This window comes from Meles meles, chromosome 15, assembly GCF_922984935.1.
Source record: "Meles meles chromosome 15, mMelMel3.1 paternal haplotype, whole genome shotgun sequence".
NCBI lineage: Eukaryota > Metazoa > Chordata > Mammalia > Carnivora > Mustelidae > Meles > Meles meles.
The window spans coordinates 67,352,625-67,371,812 of NC_060080.1; the positions used below are offsets into that span (position 1 = coordinate 67,352,625).

General features: G+C 51.3%; 1 protein-coding gene across 4 annotated transcripts in view; it reads right to left on the bottom strand.

Annotated features, from left to right (window-relative positions):
* The window catches only part of EML6 (EMAP like 6), a 291,851-nt gene that overhangs the window by 4,676 nt on the left and 267,987 nt on the right, over positions 1 to 19,188 (bottom strand). For 2 of the 4 annotated variants that reach the window (XM_045979777.1, XM_045979776.1), the window contains 14 exons: positions 19,111 to 19,119; positions 18,186 to 18,264; positions 15,614 to 15,743; positions 14,078 to 14,176; positions 13,419 to 13,439; positions 12,885 to 13,058; positions 8,541 to 8,749; positions 7,573 to 7,730; positions 6,824 to 6,938; positions 5,033 to 5,221; positions 3,409 to 3,581; positions 2,833 to 2,995; positions 1,135 to 1,238; positions 248 to 401 (listed from right to left, as the gene is read on the bottom strand). In XM_045979777.1, the coding sequence (XP_045835733.1) occupies positions 248 to 401; positions 1,135 to 1,238; positions 2,833 to 2,995; positions 3,409 to 3,581; positions 5,033 to 5,221; positions 6,824 to 6,938; positions 7,573 to 7,730; positions 8,541 to 8,749; positions 12,885 to 13,058; positions 13,419 to 13,439; positions 14,078 to 14,176; positions 15,614 to 15,743; positions 18,186 to 18,264; positions 19,111 to 19,119 (1,777 nt within the window). The remainder of the gene's footprint in view (positions 1 to 247; positions 402 to 1,134; positions 1,239 to 2,832; positions 2,996 to 3,408; positions 3,582 to 5,032; positions 5,222 to 6,823; positions 6,939 to 7,572; positions 7,731 to 8,540; positions 8,750 to 12,884; positions 13,059 to 13,418; positions 13,440 to 14,077; positions 14,177 to 15,613; positions 15,744 to 18,185; positions 18,265 to 19,110; positions 19,120 to 19,188) is intronic. The other 2 variants (XM_045979778.1, XM_045979779.1) reach the window with 2 other exon arrangements.

A 19,188-nucleotide genomic window follows, 5' to 3' on the forward strand; every position in this document is an offset into this window, starting at 1 on the left:
TCCATTCTTGCCCAAGGTGGACGATTTGTACACCTTTCATTCTCCCCTCCCCTCCCCGCCCCCAGGCTTCCAGGCCCTCCCCTCCAGAAGGAGGTGAAACAGTTAGGGGTCACCAAATCTCTACAGGGCCAGAACAAGTTTCCTCTTGTTCTAGGTCCTAGAAGGCTGTCTCAGTGCGGCCCGCACCGCCTGTAGCCTGCAGAAGGAAAGAGGCAGTGCAGGGGGGGCGACGCCAGAGAAGACTCACAAATTTTTCTGTGCATGGAAAATCAAAGAGCTTCACTAGCCCAAAGTCATCTCCGGTGACAATGTTGAGGCCAGCATGGGTCACACAAGCGCAGTTGACATCAGCCTTGTCTGCATTTCGTGGCCAGATGCCAATGACTTCATCCCCCAGAATGCTATTTGAACAAGCAGAAGTGTGAGAGGAGACAGAGGAGAAGGCTTCCGGGAGTCAAGCATCCTCTCCCAGGGATAAGAGGGAGAGAGGCCTATTTTGCGTTATTCGCTATGGTCATGTGGCTCTTCTGTCCCCTCCCCCTCTGTGCACTTACCTTAGAAATGTAAGAATGAAGAATGAGCTTCATTCTTACTGTTCTGCTCTGCTGCAGTCCCTTCCACCCCAAAAGGAAAGTTACCCCATCTTTGATTCTCTCCCTCTAGTCCTTCCTGACCGTGGGCCTGCTGGGGCACCTTCGAGCTCACAGCCTGGTGGCGTCCTTTCCCTTGAACTGCCAAGGCCCTCCTCCTCAGCCTAAGTGGCCATGCTGGCTGTCCAGTGCCTGCTGGTGACTGGGGGGCCTCCCGGTGTTGCACGACAGAGTGAACAGCGGAGCTCGGGGGGGAGGCCCTGAGCCAGGAGCTGGAAGACCATTTCCTTTTGCACTTGCTGGGTGAGGTGGAGCCCTGGGAAGCTTATGCAAAAGGAGGTACTTTGCATTTCAAAAGCCCCAGTGGGATCAAAGCACTGGCACCAAGAAGCCTTCTGCCAACAACCACTCCCCACCCTCAAAGACAAGACATCTCCATCTCTGAGCTTCTTCACATCCTGGCCGTACGCCAACTTGGAGATGGAGCCTGGCACAAGAGACGCCCTTGTGACCTTCTCCTTCAGAAGTGTTTCCCTCTAGTCACCTTGTCCAGGAGGCCCAGGTGATCTTCTCGATGACCGTGGCTTCAGTGACCTGCTTTCCCAGGGGGACCTCATGCACCTGGCGCTTGTAGGCCCCTGTTGACACCTGTAAGCAGAAGGCAATCCTGTCCAGCAACCATCTCTCCAGTTCAAAGGACTCCCCTTTCCCCAGGACTTTTCAACAACTCTTCAACAAATCGAAGTTCAGCCTGAGGCTGCAAAGCCTGTGTGTGGCCAGCCTGCGCAAAATTCACATGAGCAGGAAGGACATTTTCCCATTCATTTTCTGGCTCTTTTCCCAAGTCCTAAGGCGGTGGTTCGCCAAATGTGGTTTCTGACCAGTAGCAGCATCTGGAAAGCTGTTGGAAATACATACTCCTCGGTGCCCACACCCGACACCTGGAGAGTGTGGTCCAGCAATCTGTGTTTTAACAAAGCCTCCAGGGGTTGTCTGATGCTCCGAGTTTGGGAATCCCTGTTCTGAGAAACAGGTCCTTTGGGACAGAGGTGGGCGAGTTTTCTCATGGACAGCAACTGACGTGGATGATTTCCAAAGCATCTAGGACCTGACCCTTTATTCTTTGAGAATAGTCGAGGGGGAGAGAACCATCTTCCAGAAAATCTGCAGCCCCTTCTATCCCCGTGTGTGCCTCTAGCCTGGCCACCCTGGGTTTTCCTACTGTTCAAGGAAAGTGCCGAGATCTTCCCCGCCTCAGGGCCTTCATACAGATGGCCCGGAAACAACGTTCCTGCCTCTCTTTGTTGGCTAACTCCTCCACATCCCACAGACCTCAGCCTAAATATCACTTGTGTGGCGAGGAAGTGAATCTAAATTCGGCGCCTGCGAAACGCTCCCACAGCACCCCGTACTTTTCCTTCCCAGCACATAATCACGATTTGTAATTATACGTATATTGGTGATGATCTGTGTAACGCTTCTCTTCTCCATCACGGGGCAAGCTCCAGGAGAGCTGGGAGCAGGCCCACTCTGTCCACCCGAAAGCCTAGCACGGCGCCTGAGTCAGTAGACACCCCACCGACGGATGGGTCCCCTCTCATTTCACAGCAGGTGTCCAACTCCGGGCTGGCTCCCTAACACCTAACGTTTGTTCAGAGTGCTGGCTAAGACCCATTCTCTTTTCAGCTCTGAGTCCCAAAGGTGGGGCCTCTCTTCATCCCTTCCCACCCGTCTGTTCCCCCAGGAGAATGAGGAGCCTCCTCTCCAGGCCCAGAGCTCAGGTCCCCAGTGTGGACGGGCCACGCTACCCGAGAGGTGGAACTGAAATGAACAGGGACGAGAAGCCACACGGGCTCCGGTCTGGCCCCGGGGAATCCCAAGTGAGGAAGCACTGAAGGGGGGAGGTGGGGGGAGAAGCGGATTAGGGCTTCTGCAGTCTGCGCTTCTTACTGAAGGACGCTTCTTTTTAAAACTCTAGTCCTTCAACATTCTTAAATTCTCTAGGCCTCTGCCCTTTCCTTAATAGAGTCGGGGGAAAGCAACAGGGCAGAAAGGGTTCCTGTGGAGAGGAAGTCAGGGCACAGCCCAGCGCAAAGAGGCACTCAGCTACCATAAGCCGCCACCGTCCTTGCTGTTGCTGGTATTACTAGTATTAGTACTACTACAACTACTACTATTATTATTACCATTATTATTATTATTATTATTGGTTGCCCCGGAGAGCAGCGGAGCTGGAACATACCTGGATGTATCTGCCATCTGCCGAGAAATCCATCTGGATGACAAAGCTTGGAATATCTTTGCAGTAGCCAATGCGATTCAGGCTTGTGCCCTGAGTGAGGTCATAGAAGTCAACTGTGTGTTCTGAAGAACCAACGGCTAAGAATCTGCTGTCTGGGCTGATTCTAGAAAAAGCAATCCAAGAGCATGGTCGGTGAGAAGGGCTGTCCGGGCTGGTCAGGCGTGAGGTCCGCGCTGGGAGGGGCCTCCCAGGCTCCCGGGCAGCGAACGCTCCCTTTCTGACTCACAGTTACCTTCTCCGACATTCTAGGGAATTCCAACACTTTCTCTGGGTCCACTCCCATGGCGGGAAGGAAACGGATGCAGCCTTAGGTAGCAGGGCATGGCATGTGTGGTTTTTACTTGGTATACACTCCCATGGCAGTTAGCAAAGACATGGCTGAGGGCTCACGTGGGAGAGTCTCCTGTCACCGGCGCTGAAAGGGCCCCCTCCCAACCGACTCTCTGGCCCAGCCCAGCCAGGACCCTTCCAGAGTGGGAAACACCATTCTCCCTGCCCAGGCCACCTGCTATGTACCTGATATCTTGGATAGCAGATTTCCGGTCTCGTTTCTTCCCCCAGACTTTGAGGCTGTTCACCAGCAAGATGACAAACTCGCCATTCTTCATGCCGATGGCCACCATCTCCCCGTCAGGGCTGTAGGCCGCACACCTGGCCGCGTGGCCCAGGTTCACCTTGTTAAGCAGCTTCTGCGTGGACACAGAGGAACTCGTCCTGAGCCCCCGCCGCCTGGGCTGGTCTCCCCGGGGAACCCCGACCCCAGGCCAGCGCGCTTGGGCTGCCCCCTGCTGCCGCGGGGCCTCTGGACCTCTGGCGGCTTGGAGAGGCGGAGGCAGCCAGTATGCCTGAAGCAGAACAGCCCGGGAGACAACATGCATCAGGGCAGCGCTGGGTGAATTCTTCCCTAGAGGGCCTGGGCGGCAGTGCGTTGGGCTCCGCCGTGCGCCGGAGCTCTGCCCGCAGGTGCGCCGTGAGCAGTGAGCGGGGTCGCCTTCGGAGGAACCGGCCCCGCGGGCTCCGACTGGCCCCCCTCCTGCTCAGGGCGGAGAGTTGGAGCTTCGGCACCTGGCGGTTCGAATCCCGAATCCTGGCTGTCACTAGCCGCGTGGGGTTGCGACAGTGACTCCCGCATGCCCCGTTGGAACGAACGGGCCCTGACACTGCTCAGGCGCGGCTGCCGCGCCGCAGGGACTGACTGACTGACGGCGTGGTCACTGGTAAGCACAGAGAGTGATTATGACTGTTAACGTGACGAGAACGGCCGTAGTTAGGCTCAGGCATGCCCATTCTTCCATCCTTATGCCAAAAATGGGAAATATTGACTGGCTATTTTGTGATGAGCCCAACTGTTGTAATTTTTAAAACTTAAATACTTGTTTTACTTATTTTTTAATTTTTAAAAATTTTTGAGAGAGAGAAAGAGACCAAGAGTGTGAGCAAGCTGGCAGGAGGGGGAGAGGCGCAGAGGGAGGGGGAGAGGCGCAGAGGGAGGGGGAGAGGCGCAGCGGGAGGGGGAGGGCGAGAATTCCAAGCAGAGTCCACGCCTGGCATAGAGCCCAACGTGAGGCCCAGTCCCACCACCGTGGGATCACGATCTGAGCCGAAAGCAAGAGAGGGACGCTTAACCCACTGAACTTCGCACGTGCCCCTAACTACTTGTTTTAATACCAGATAAGACTTGGTAACAATAATTCCCCCCCACCACCGACTGCTCTGCTATTTTTTACTCAAGATGAATTTTTTAATTTTAATTTTTTCCCCAAACTCCAAGAGGAACTTTGGTGGGATTTTGATTGACATGTTCCATTTGGGAACATCAGATGTTTCAAATCGTTTTCAGTCTTCCCTTCCAGGAAAGACATCTCTCTTTATTTTTAAGGTTTTGTGGACTTTCTACAAGAGAAAAGTAATTTTCAGCTTATTCCTGTACTATAGCTAGAGATGGATATACAGCTACCCACAGCTGCACTGGGTGTGTGTGTGTGTGTGAGTGGCCCTTCCGTTATTAGGCTTCCTAACTTAATTGCTGACCTGCCATGTCTCCCACCTCTGGCCTGACCCTGGCCAAACCTCGCCTCCCTCCAGGGTCTGGCCAGACCCAGCTGTGGCCATCCAAGTCCAGGCAGAGAAGGCCCCTCACCTTGTCAGCCAGGTCCCAGATGCGGGCTGTGCCATCATTGCTGGCGGAGATGAAGATGTCCTTGGAGGGGTGTGTGGCCAGGCCCCAGATCTCCCCTTCCATGTGTCCATCAATTAGGATGTTGGAAGCAGCATTTTTTTCACCAACTTCAATTATTTCTCCATCTTTGGTTCCTACTAAAATTTTTCCCTGTTGCAATAAAAACATTAGAAAGAAGACAAATACTGCGTGATCCCACTCCTATGACGTACTTGTCCAATTCACAGAGAAAAAAATCAATGTCGGTTGCCAAGTGCTGGGCGGAAGGGGAAAGGGGTGTGAGCAGTTCACAGGTACAGAGTTTCAATTCTATGAGATAAAGAATGTTCTGTGGGTGGATGGGGGTGACGGTTACCCAGCAATGGGAATGTACTTACTACCGCTGGGCGGCCCACCTAAAAATGGCTAAAAGGGTAAATTGTTATGTTATCTATACTTTGCCACAACTTAAAATGAAATAATTTTATCATCTACTCCATATCTAGTGGCAGACAAATAGATGAAGACAGGTAAAAAAGAAGGACATTCTTTTAAAATACAGATTTTAAAAACTAACTGAAGAACACAATTAGAGCAAACGGGGAGGGGGGGATTGGCTCTGGTGGCAGTGGTACTACCAGAGGGTTCTGTTGTTAACTCAATCGTCTGTCCTTACGTCACCCCCTCACTTTTCCTGTTCCTCCTCAGCCATGGATGAGAGCATCAGCAGAGTTCTCCATCACTGGGTCTCTGCCAGAACATTCCACAGACGGCAAGCTCACTATAGAGTTGGGCAGCCAGTTTCTGCTATTGGACAGCTCAGGTTCTTCCTCATCTCTCCCTCACACAGAACAAAAACCATCTCCACATGACCTTCAGATTCTGGGCCTTGCTCTGCCTTCCGCCTCCCAGATGTCTCATTACCCTAGTGGATGACTATTGATGATGATGATATATATGATGATTGATCTATGTAAAAGCAAAGCTCTCGATTCCTAATTATGGAGACTCCAAGTCATGTCTGCCCTTTTTTATGGGGAACTTCTAGAAACCAAGTTCTTGGACTGATAATAATTCAAATTCAAAAATATAAACACAGGGTATAAAACAGAGGTTAAGATTTATTTTCAAGGACCTCAGAATTTCTTGGGGAATTAAAGAAAAAGAAAGAAACGGAGAAAAGGAACACATACATCCAGACTAAGATTCTGACTTGTCAGCTCTGGGCAAGAGCCTGGACATACATATTTAAACAAAACACAACGCAACAAAAGACCAACAACAAAAAACCCAACCCTGCCGTTGTTTCTGATACTCAGCCCAGGCATGACTTGAAAAGCCATGGCTTTGAGTCACGGTTTGATGGCCCCTTCCTGCCCATGTAACTGTGGGCATAGGCAAATTATTGACTATTTCTGCGCCTATAGTAATAATCTTATCTGTAATAGGAGGAACTACCATCCAGCGAATGTGGCTATGAGGCAGGCATAAGGAAAGGCACCCTGCGTTATGATGCATGTGATCCTCACAACAACACATGTATTGGAACAGAGGGGCTAAGAACGTACCCAAGGTCACACAGCCAGCACTACTCAGAAGAGTCTGCACCTAAGTCTGTTGGATTCTGCTAAGCCAGTTCCCCCCAACAGGGCAAGTCCCACCTCAGAGGCTCATTTTAAGGATTCAACAATGCAGCACGGGGAGAGTGTCCGGCTCAACTCTCACTTGGCCCCCAGGGGGACAGCTCAGGGCAGACCGGCCCAGCCCACTCACTTTGCCCCGGCACACAGAGCGCACACACTCGACCAGCTGTCCCGTCTCCAGCTGGAAGGCCCTGCAGCGCTTCATCTCCTGGTCCCACAGCTTCACAGCACCTCCTTCTTTGGTCCTAAAAAGGATCAAGAGGCACTTAGCATGTCGGGCCTTGTCCTAAGACTTGCCTGTGACACCCTAGCCCCCTGCCCCATCATCAAGGTCACAGCCGCTGGGGCCCAGCAGGACAGACCCTCCAGGGTGGCCTCTTTCTTGGCCCCACTGATGGGTGTTTACAACCTTTTGGACTGGCAGGTTTCCTAGAATACTTTCAAAAGGCTGCTAAGGTAGAAGGAAAGAGAATTGCAGTCTAAAAAATCAGACCATGTTGCTATCAGATCAAACACGAAGGGAAACGCTTCTCTGTTTTTCTGCTTTCTTCTCCTATCTCTGTTCCCACGGGAGCTTCTCTCTCCCCTCCTCCCCATCCTCCCGTCCCCCAAAGGGCTACGGAGACGAACACCTGGTGATCAGCAAAGTCGCTCGGGTCGACCATGAAACCACCTCTCCCCGTCTCTGGCCTATACTTCTGAAAGTTTTGACCTAGGGCCCTCTTGGAGGAAGGGGAGACTGATCTCCCTGCTGCAGAAGAAAAGATGGGAGAACGAAAATCTGCATTCTCTCCCCGTGGGAATTGCTTCTGGCACACTCTCCCAAGACAATAAGACAGTAAGAGAAAACCAGCTGCCCCCAGAGGAGTTTCAGCTTACGGCCGCTCTTTGCCACCAGTCACTATGAGTCCATCCCGAAGGGTTGTGTACATTGTGAAGACGGGGCCTGTGTGAGCCTTGGCCACCAGCCGGATGAGGAAGTGGTCCTTCCACACGTAGACGTCTCCATTGATGGCCCCCGTGAAAGTGAGGTTGTTCTGTAAACAAAGGGACACCTTCTACACCAGGACACTCACAGCAGCTCTCACGAGGGTCCCCTCCCAGCCCCCTGCTCCTTGCTTAGGGAACCAGAGCTAGAGAAACATAAACACGCGCTCAAATTGACCTTCTGTGCTAAGGAAAGGCAAAAGACTCGACAGGAGATGACCATGAGGCACCAATGATAAAATCACCCAGCCCTGAAATTCACTTTCCTGAGTCGCTTTGGGCGTTAGACTTCCCCATGTGCATGGCTGCTTGTAAATGAACCTCATCCTGGGATGGACACATCCCCCGATGATTGCAGAGTAAGGGGTAAGGGACAGGACTCCAGCCGAACTTTCATGGGCTCGTGAACAAGGTGCAGAACCTTGTTGGTTCAGAAGGGGCTGGGTTTCAGAATGTCCCCAGGGGAGCATGCACAGCCCACACAAGGGGTCAGTCGGGACACGTGTGGCACAAGAAGGCTAGGGGGAAGCGGGAGGCTGTCCGGGGGGCATCGTTCCCACGCCCTCTGCACCTAACCCGGGCCTGCCAGGCTTGCAAGTCAGTCTGCCTCTACAATGACGAAGCTCCTGCCCTGAGTGGCTGGGGGGTCCTGCCTTTTGGAATGAATATTTTGAGGAGAAAAATACAGTCAGCTCACCCGGCTATACTAAGGAAAGGGAATAATGGTTGCAAGTGAGCCAATAAAGGAGAAAACAGGGAAATAGCTTTCTTGTTCTTTGTAGCTTTGTGCCTATAGGTGCCCCTCATACCCATGCCCGGGGGTCAGGGTCCCCTCTCAGTAAGCTTTTGCTGGAACTCACAGCACCGAAGGCCACAGAGAGCATCGTCTGCATCTTGGCAGCCTCCATGGACCCGATGACCCCCTTCTTGTAAAGCAGGGCGCTGCCTGCCAGGGTCCAGAACTTCATATGTTTGACCCCGACAGACACAAACTGGGTGTCTGAGTCGGGGCGAAATTCCACCACGAAGATGCGCTCCAGGTGACCCCCTCGGCTGGCAACCTTGGCACCTGTACGGGTGAGAGATTCTGATGAGGGGGAGTCCTCCCAGACTCTGGCCAGGCCCTGAAAGCACAGCTCAGGATGGCTCTCCGTCCCAGCAAGGCCCAGGGTACACTGCAGATGTCCCTTCTTCCTCAACAGCACCCTCGCCGCCTCAGACGCTGCTCTCAAGGTGGAAAAGAACGAGTCTGGGAAATTCCCAGAGCGCCAGTGCTGCTAACATAATCCCCCAAACCACTCCACCCCCACAGGCCGCATGGAGGCACCCAGGAACACAGCAGGAAGGGATGGCCCCAGGGTGGAAGCTTCCAGATAGGAGAAAAGGGCAAAGGGCCCCTTTCATTTCCCCACCTCTGATCTCCGAACTCACCACAGGATTCCCGCCCACCGGCAGCTGGAATGTAACTGGAGACTCCCATTCCTTTAGACATTCTTTATTTCTTCCCAAGATTCTCTGCTTTTACGTTCTTCAAAAAAAAAGTCCTTCGCATTCCTTTTTCTTTCATGGTTTTTGGGTTTAAAAATTCTACCTTTTATACTTAATTACCAGTTGTTTCCTCAACCCCATTTATGTATCTGTATTTGACTCATATGCGGGGCTTTAACTTTTGTCCTCAGACAGCTCCAGCTCCACCATTTATTTTTCGAGCAATTTGGGGAACGTTATTTGAACCTCCTAGTGCCTCAGTTGGCGCATCTGTGATGTGGGGATAATAAGCGCTCCCACTTTAGAAGGTGCTGAGCCGAGCTGGGCACAGCGACTGTTCCGGGAGCGTCGGCGGGTGCTGTGGCCATTCTCCCCGCGTCGGGTCTGGACCGGCCAGCTCGTCTCTCAGCCTCCAGCTCACACATATCTGTTTTGACCTCATCATTGCTCGTCAGGCTTTGAGTTTTTAATTTTTATTTTACATTTCTTTCCATTTTCTTCAAATTTATTCTTAATGTTTTAGTTTCAATTTCCTCTTAATTCTCTCCTCTTCCTATTTACTCCCATGTATACTTTTTTCCGCCCCTTCACTTAACATTTTTTTTTTTTTAAATTCCAGTACAGTTCCAACAACCAACGTTCTATTAGTGTCAAGGGTACAGTACACGGATTCCGCACTTCTGTACATTTCTCAGGGCTCATCACGTAAGTGTACTCTCAGTTTTCTTTACCTGTTTCACTGTTTGTTACGTGGCTCTCCAGCGGAGTGGCAGTGCCGGATTCTCGTGCAGCTGGGCCTGCGGCCCTCGGCCTTGCCCTCCAGGAGGAGGCCCTTCCCAGGAGCGGCAGGGGCAGACCCACACGGTACCGCTCAGGGCATCCGTCTCAAAAACACGTACATCCCTACCTAGGACTCAGAGGCTGGAGAACTCCGGTTCCCAAGGATACCATAAACTAAGTTAGAAGACAAATACCACGACGGGAGAAAACATTTGCCACACTTACAGGACAAAAACATATCGTGAGCAATCAGTACAAAAACTACACGTCATAGGAAAACACGAACAACTCTCCCTTCTCCAGCAGAAATAAGGTTTGAAGGGCTGGATTACAGCAGAAGCAAAACACACGGGCCGCCAGGGAGATAGAGGATCGTTCTCTGTAGTCGTGGGAGAAATGCTGTTTTACTTTGCACCTTCTTCTAAGCCACTGTTGGTTTTTTTCTGGTCTACTCCACAGACCCTTCTAATTGTGGGGACACCTGTGTCCCACCTTGCACTGGCTTCTACATTGCTCAGAACAAGCTTCATTTAAGTATCAAGGACCTGACAACGTGCATTTTATATAATAAGCTCATTTTGTACTCAACTTTGTTTCTTAACCCACACACACACACACCCTGAGTTCCACAAAAACAGTCCTCCAACAAATGAAGGATAAATAATATGCTCTCTAATGTTAAGAAAAATGTAGATAAACCGCCCTCAAAACTGTATCATGTGTAAACAGGACTTGAAGTGAAGGAAAAACCACACACAGTCAGCTCAGAAGAGCTGGTGGTTGGTGACACATTAGAGATTCTTACTGTTCAGAGCCCTCCTGCAGACACCCAAGCACGGGCTCCAACAAAGACGTGGGAAAAAGTTCCCCAAGAGAAGGCTTCTCTTGATCATGTTTACATGCTTATTTCCAAGTCCTGGCTCTCCGGGACCCCCATCTGGAGGTCAGAAGGCACCCCAGGTGAGCAGGAGTCCGGGCTGGGCCAGGGCCCGAGCAGGGGCAGCCCAGAAGGACGGATGGTGGAAGAGAGGAGAGTGGGCCGGAACTGAAAGACCAGCCCGTGTGCAGGGCGGGGAAGGGGGTGGGCGGGCCACAGGATGACTCTCTTCCAAGGAACTAGGCACAGACTTGGTCTTGGCCGCTGCAGACGGCAGAGTTCCTGCCATAGAAGAAAGGCAGAATCAAGCATGTTAGGCCCTCACAAGAAAGGGCTTTATAAAAGATTTCCAGCAGTGGTGGGCTGCCTTGGGAAGTGGCGTGAGCCATCTGCCTGCAGGTATTCCGCTGAGGATGGGAGTCGGCCTGACAGGCGGGCACCTGCAGGGACTACTCCGTGCGAGGGATCCTGACTGGTCCTTCCAATGCTATGAGGCTACGAGTCTATTGTTTAAGATCCTCAATGTCTCATTGGGGGCTGAGGCTACTTAAGAACAACTCGACATGACAGGAAATGAAGCTGCATCCCCAAACCATAGATTACGGGGCCGTTTGGACACAATGCTCTGAGGAACAAGAAAATGAGAAATGGACGGGATAAGATGAATTAGTCTCGTCATAAAAGTCTGCAGCCATCAAAAGAAATGACATCTTGCCATTTGCAACGACATGGATGGAACTAGAGGGTATTATGCTGAGTGAAATAAGTCAATCGGAGAAAGATAATTATCATATGATCTCCCTGATATGAGGAATTTGAGAGGCAGAGTGGGGGGTTTGGAGAGTAGGGAAGGAAAAAAGTGAAACAAGATGGGATCGGGTGGGACACAAACCATAAGAGACTCTCAATCTCACAAAACAAACTGAGGGTTGCCAGGGGGAGGGGAGGTATGGAGAGGGTGGTTGGGTTATCGACGTTGGGGAGGGTACGTGCTATGGTGAGTGCCGTGAAATGTGTAAGCCTGATGATTCACAGACCTGTACCCCTGGGGCAAATAATACGTTATACGTTAATTAAAAAAAAAAGAATGCAGAGAGATTCCATGTATCCTTTGTGAGTTTACCAGCATGGTGGCAGTTTTGAAAAACTGTACAATATCACAATCAGGATGTTGGCATTGATATAATAAAGACAGAGAACAATTCTATCAATTAAAAAAATTTAAAAATAAAAGTCTGCAGGTTCCCAACCTCTTTTTCTCACATCGGGGCTCAGGAGGGATTGGAACTTAGCTCCCAGCTCTTTCTAGCTCCCTCCATGGGGAGGTGCTGAGATAATGAGCCTCTAGAAGCCCTGAATCGGAGAAGCGCCACCTCCATGCGTGCCTGGCTCAGCGTGCCCCAGATACAGCCTGCCGGGCTGGAGACAGACCTCATTAACGTCCTCGCTAATTGGATCTGTTCTGCCAACCTGAGAATACACTCGGAAGATCGCACATCTTTGTTGCTAATATGAACATAAATTTAGTAGCAGCCTGTGTGTATGTGTGCGCCTGTGTTGGGGGAAGGCAAGAAAGAAATCCTGTTACATTAAATGTAAACCTTGATTATAAGGTGAATCCCCATTTCAAAAGAGTTTAAAAAAAAAAAAAAAAAGTGTTTCTGAGCCCACAGCGGTAAAATCCTGCCCCAGTTCCCGTAATAAGGCAACCAGGGTGACAAGGCTGCAGTGGGATCTAGAGGTCACGGAGGGAATGTCAAGGACACGGACATTTGGGTGGGAAGGGAGTTAGGACCGAGATGGAGGGGGCCACGGTGTTCCACCTGAGGAGGAAGGCTGTCGGCAGAGAGTACCCACAGACCCTTCCTCAACCGGCCAGGACTGCCCTGGCCATGGGGCCCGGGGGTCTGACAGCTTCTCCAGGATCTAGAGACCCTGGTTTCTGCCAACACAGCAGCAGTGCCCACAGTGGGCTTCGGAGTGAGGCCCGTGGAGGTTTGAGCCCCACACACACCACAAGCAGGCCTCCCCGAAAGACAGACGGCCTAGCTCCTTTTACCTTCTTGCCAACGCCAGACGGTGATGGTATGCTCAGGGTCCACTCCCACCGACACCAGGAGCTTCCCAGTGGCACTGAAGTTGATGTAATTCACCCCTTTCGAGTGGAAGCACCGCAGCATCGAGAGGGTGTGCTTGGTCATGGCGTCCCAGATGTGGATTGAAGGCGTCGTCCCTGAATGTGTGAGGCATGACACAGAACTGAGGCTGGAGAGCGGGAAGCTGAGGCCACGCTTAGGTTCACCCCCAAAGCCTTTTTAAGACCTGTCTTCAGGGTGTTATGGTTACTGGGCCTCACAGACCTACAGCTGACCCGGCCAGCAGTGAGAGACGAGACACCGCTGCCGTGCTTTTAGAGCCGGGGGCCTAGGGGGCATCGCGTCCAGCACATACAGTTGTGGAGGGGTTCTTACAGAGGAAACTGGTGAGCTCGGCGATCTGTATCTGCAGTTTCGCCAGATACAATCAGCAAACGCGACACAGTGACATGATTTCGCTGTGCAGATTCCAACTACTCAACGGGAAGCAGCCTTACCTGGGGTCTCCGTCTTATCAACTGCGTTGGGTGGACAATGGCAATGAGGAAGCGTCAAGGGAAGACAACAGCTAAAGTAAGTCACGTTTCTAATAGTGAGGCACTTAACAGCAGCATTGGGAAGCTCCACATTAAACTTAAAAATGGACATGAGTTCAATGAATACAAGCAGAAGGAGGTGTTTGTAAAAACTGCCTTTGAAACGACAAAGTTAAAAACAACAACAACACGCACACACAACACAACTTCTCACAAATGTGAATCAGTTCACATTTGTCCTTGGCAGTTTCCCAGGCTCCAAAAGAGCCAGGCACACGGACTGCAAGCCGCCCTCGCCGAGCACAGTCGCAGGCTGCAGAGGGGGTGCTCTTTATCTCACCTCTTGGCGTCTGAAAAGTTACCCCCACAAGTCCACAGGGATACGGACACCCGTTTATTTGGATTATCAGGCTCTAGTCTGACTTTATGATCCCTCAGAATCACCAATCATTGGATATTTCAACCCACATGACGCAGAAATATTCAGGGCTCCAAAGATAACAGCAACGTGGACAACGGGAAGGGTCAGCAACCCGCCCGCTCCCTTTCCAGATAACAGCCCATCAAGCAGTGTCTCTGCTCGGCTGGGGGAAAGCTCAGCCGCTGCAGGACTCTCCTACCTATCTGGCTGGTGGCCACCACATTCCTGTACTTGGGGTGCTGGTTCACTGTGAGGCAGAGGATGTCGTCCGTGTGCTCCAGATAGAAGCTCTGGCTCCCTAGGGGCAGACACAGGAGGGTAAGTGGGGGTACAGACCTCTCAGGGCAACCTCGAAGCATTGTGTAGGCCTGCAAATGCCTTGTAAAAGTGAGCGATGAGGGCCCCAAGTTGTCGATTTGCGAATCCTGCCTGGGGAGCTGGAAGACCATGTTCACATGTACATATTCTGTTCCAGGCCGTGCAGAAGAGCTGGGGTCTGTTCTCTAGCACCTGCCGGCTCCCCTGCAACCCTTCCCGCTATCTGTGGGGCTCTGGAGCTCAGTCCAAGTCAAGTACAAGGCTTCCAGGGTCCAAAATGGTAACAGAGATACTACCTAACTGAGCAAAATGGCACCACTTACTCATCTGACAGAAAGGCTATGGAATAGGAAAATACTTAGAGACTCTCTTCCAAATCCTCCTTTCTCAAATGGCACAGGTGAGGTCTTCACCCCCTCATGCCCTCACTCAACGTATGTCACAGGAGGCAGAAGAAAGAACAAGAAGTATGTCCTCATCGATTGACTGTGGCAAATGGGTTTGTCCACTTCCAAGGTGGCCACTGTAAATCCATCCAAAGGCCCAAGAACTAAGAGATCAACGGCGGCACCAGTAGGCAAAGAAATAGCACATCGCTACAAAAATGATAATATGTGGCTACACAAAAAAGAGAAAACATATAGAAAATTTCAAGGCCTTCCTCCCCACAAAAGACAAATCGTTATCTGCTCGGTGACTTTGTCTAAAATTGTATGATAAACAAGTACACAGACTTGGGAAGGAGCATAAAAATTTGAAAAAAGAAAGGGGGTCTGTTTTAAGATACGAAGAAAATAAGGCAAGATGTGAACACGTTTAAATCCGTTGGCAAATTAATGGGTGTCAAATTAGTTTCTGAATACTTTTTTTTGGCTTGCAGTATTTCTTTTTCAACTATTTGTTTAACCTGAGTCATCCTACAGTGAAGGGACATTTGGGGTGTTTTGCTAATTCTTTAAGAGTTCTCTTTCTTCTGGCTAACCGGTCAAAGCAAGCCAAACTTAAAAAACCCAAGCTGCTAAAAAAACTTGGTCACTGTGAAAAATTAATGAGCAAAGTTCCCCTGGGCTCTGCTCTTGGTAACTGGTTGCAAGGAATTTCTCCACTCCCCACACCCTCTTTCTGGCTCCTGTCCATCCCTCCCAGCCTCTGAGCAGCTGAGGGAAATGTGGACACCTCCCTCCAAGGGCTGACAGCAGGGTGTTTTTAGAAAGGAAGAGGGCTTTGACCTTTGAACGCGGCACTCCACACTTTCTAGGACCAAGGGATTCCAGTCAGGAATTAAGAGGACAGGTTCCCACAGGCAGAGATCACTCCCGTTTCTGGGCATCTCAAGAGCGGGGGAGGCAGGCAGGGCGGGAAGCAGAGCCTCACAGGCCCTCACAGGCCCTCACAGGGGGCCCCGGGGCCCCGTTACCCGTGGAGAGGTTCTGCAGCACGCCGGCCGCCGCCGTGTGGAAGATGATGTCGGCGCCGTCGTTCAGGTAATGCAGGTTGTTGCGACAGTCGAATCCCCTGTAGCCAAACACGTGGTCGAGAGCCAGCTCCTACATTCCCACACACAGATGACAGCGGCCCTCAGAGGGAGCAGGCGCAGGGCCACAGGCCCACGCTCCGGGGGCAGCCAGTCCCTTACCTCCGGGGAACCGCGTGGCTGGTTAGACAGCCAACTCTGGCTTCTGGTCTAGCCAAAGAGAAAACGCAGCCCTTTCTTTAGTTCCCTGAAAAGCTAGGGGGACGAGGCTCACATACAGAGTTACAGGGAGTTTTCTGAATAGGCTAGATAAGCTTCCAGGCTCTCCAGGTGAGTCCAGGCTTACTGATTTGATGTCCTACAAAGGTCCCCTGGAAGTTCTGTGTCTGTGCCTTGGCAGGCACTCTTTGTCGGGGGAAGGGGGCACTGACTGGTGGCCCAGGGGTTTGCTTTGATTCCCACAAACACCACTAGACCTGGCAGAGCAGAATATCCAGGCAAATGCCATGCTCCTTCTGTTGCCTGGTGCTTGCCCTACAAGGTTTCTACATCATTTGCATTTTTTTTCAACAACCAGAGACCGTTCTGGGTTTAGAGTCTTTTTCTTCTTTTCATCTCGTCTTCCGTGACCAAGAGCAGCGGCTGATTAAGACCACATCAGTTATTAATGCGACTTGACGCGCACTCACACTGTTGGCAGGCTCTTCTGTGCCAGGTGTGGTGCGGGGGGGGACACAAGAGTAAGAAGCTGTGGGTCCCTTTCTCTACGTCCCCTGATTCTAGGTTCCCTGACCCCTCTCTCTAAAGCTCATTAGTTGCAAACATCGGATTAATTGTCCTAAAATACCATAACCCCTCCTCACTCCAGAACTCCTAAGCTGGCACAGTTACCCCCACTCACACAAGCCCTGTGCCCCTTGGTCCAGCTGAATTACTATTTAGCCCACTTATCATGAGCTTTCCTATCTTTATGATTTTGCTTTTGGAAATCTCTCTTGCCTAGAGAGCCCTTCTCTTCCTTTCTTCTCAGCCTCCTCCCATCCCCATGTGTCCCCCAGAAGCTGCAGGTGTGGCATGTGACCCCTCATCCTGGTGGACGTTGAGTCAAACAGGGCTAGTCAGATGGTTTCTCCCTAGAATTTAGAATTGAGGACACTGGTAGGCTTGGCTGTCTAAGTGAGGAGATACAAACTCAGGGGCTTGGTCATATCCATCATCTACCAAAATAGTTCGAGAAGTCTGCAGAAAAAGGGAAGGATGCATCACACATACAGGGCCCTGGCGGGCAGGAAGAAGCACCATTTTGGTTTATGTGGCTTCTCAGCTTCCGGATGCTGTCTTTTCCTAAAGCTCAGCTGCATCTTCTGACCTGTGTTCTGTTCCATGATAAATCCCTCCAATTAGTTCTCCTTTTCCAATAAAAAAAAATTTAAGATGGATTCTTCTGTCCTCAGTGAGTTGGCAGTGCGCTCGGAGGGACAGATGAGTGAGAAATAATGGTGACAGCGTGTGTGACAAGGGCTGTGGATAAGGGGCGTGTGTGAGAGGGAGTGTAGGAGGGTTTAGGATGAGGAGAATCAGGAAGATAGCACACAGGACGTGACAGGGAAGAGCTTGGAAGTCCAAGGTGTGGGGAGGGGAGAGGAGGCGCCTTCTAAAACACAGGGGCCTGAGGGTCACCCAGTGTTAGAGAACATTAAGTAACAGGTTTGGGGGCTGGAGATTTGAAGTATGGTGGCAAATCACAGGTACGGAAGCCGGAACAGGCTCCTGGTTGAGGTTTTGAAACCACGCACTTGAATCCCCCAGGGAAGTATGGGAATCGTCTCGGTCTTAAAGCTGTTGCATTTCAGAGCGTGAACGCTGTGGGCACCAAGACAGGTGTCAGAAAGGGAGGGGACTCTGAAGGCAGAAACAACGGCTAGGAGGCTCCTCTTAGAAAAGAGCAAGTCCACAGAGTGGCAATCCTCAAGTAGGAACAACCAAGTTCAAATCTCTGCTTCCTGGCTTGGAGAACTTGGGCACCGGTCTAATCAGTCACTTAACTTCTGGGAGCTGGTGTTCTCATCTGTAAAATGGAAACAATAGTACTACCTTCCTCCCAGGTAGGAGACGTGCATGGAATGCGTCTCGGAAGTACGTACATGGTCCCCGGCTCACTGCGAGAGCTCACGCAACATCAGAGACACGAATAAGCCCTCTCTTCCCCTTGTGTCCCCCCTGAGGGGGACTAGGTCTGATGTAAGGGAGTCAGGTTTGAAGGACATGGGACATTTGCAAGTTAGTACTGACAAGACCTGGTGACAGGGCTGAAGAAACATGACCCGTGGGTGAGAGTCCCTGGGATCGGGGCCACGTGCTGTGCAGGAGGGAGAGAGGACAAGAGCGACCCAGCAGGTCCATTCAGGTTTACTAGAAGGTAAACGCAGATGGGCCTGTGCAGATGGTGATGTCCACCAGGCAGGCCTTACAACACTGATATCAGATCAAAAACAAAATAGTTTAACCTCCTTACCTCAACCAGTTTCTTTTTTTTGGTGATATTGTTCTTCTGGAGTTTCTCAGGCTGGGGAGCTGCTCTGCTAACCGGCGGTCTGGAACAGAGAGTAACAACAAAACAACCCCCAAACATGGTGTTGAACAAAAGGCAGCAAGGCTGCCCCTCCAGTGAGCTCAGCTAAGGCCAGTGCCAGGGTCCGCTCCCCCCTCCCCCACTCAGCAGACCCTCCACCTGGGTTTGTTGTGTCCTGCTCCCTCCTTGGCTCCCCAGGAAACGGTAGATTCTGACATTTGGGGGTCCCACACAATGGGGCCTAGATTTAGAGGCACTGGGGTGGGCTTCCCCACACCTCTAGCACCGTAGTCCCGAATTAAGCTTTCTACTTCCAGGGAGCCAAGAAGAGCACAGGAGCCAGAGGGGCTGATTTTCAAATGAAAGAGGAGCCTGAGAACGAAAAGGAAGAGGCTGTGCTTCCTGACTCCCCCGGCCATTCTCCAGGCAGGGATGCACCTCTGTTGTTCAGAATTAGGTGGTCAGAGATCATGGCCTGGTGTGAGGTGGGACTCACAGGTCAGGTTTGGGAACGGGCCCAGATGGCCGAGTGCCCAGGTCATTCCCGATACACAAAAGGGCAAGTGGGAAGTACAGGGGTAGAAGGCAGAAAGAAACCCCACTTGGCCCTAAACAGCTACCATCATCCTAAAGTTTGCCTTTCCCCCCTCAGCTATGGCTCTGGGCCTCCAAATTTAGTGAAGAGATTTTATGATGGGTAGGCTCTCCACTCTTATGCAAGCAGACAAACATTTTGTAATGTGGCATTCCCTTAAATCAGACTTCTTGGGGCGAGGAAGTGGGGAGGGGAGAAGCCTGTCTCAGCTCCCGCCATAGGTTCCAAATCCACCAGTTACTGCTCATGGGCTACGCAAAGAGAAAGGATTACCTTGATCCCCTTGGAAGCAGCAAACAAAGCCAAGTGAGAAACTTAGTACAGTTTAGAGCCGCATTAGCAATCGCCTCA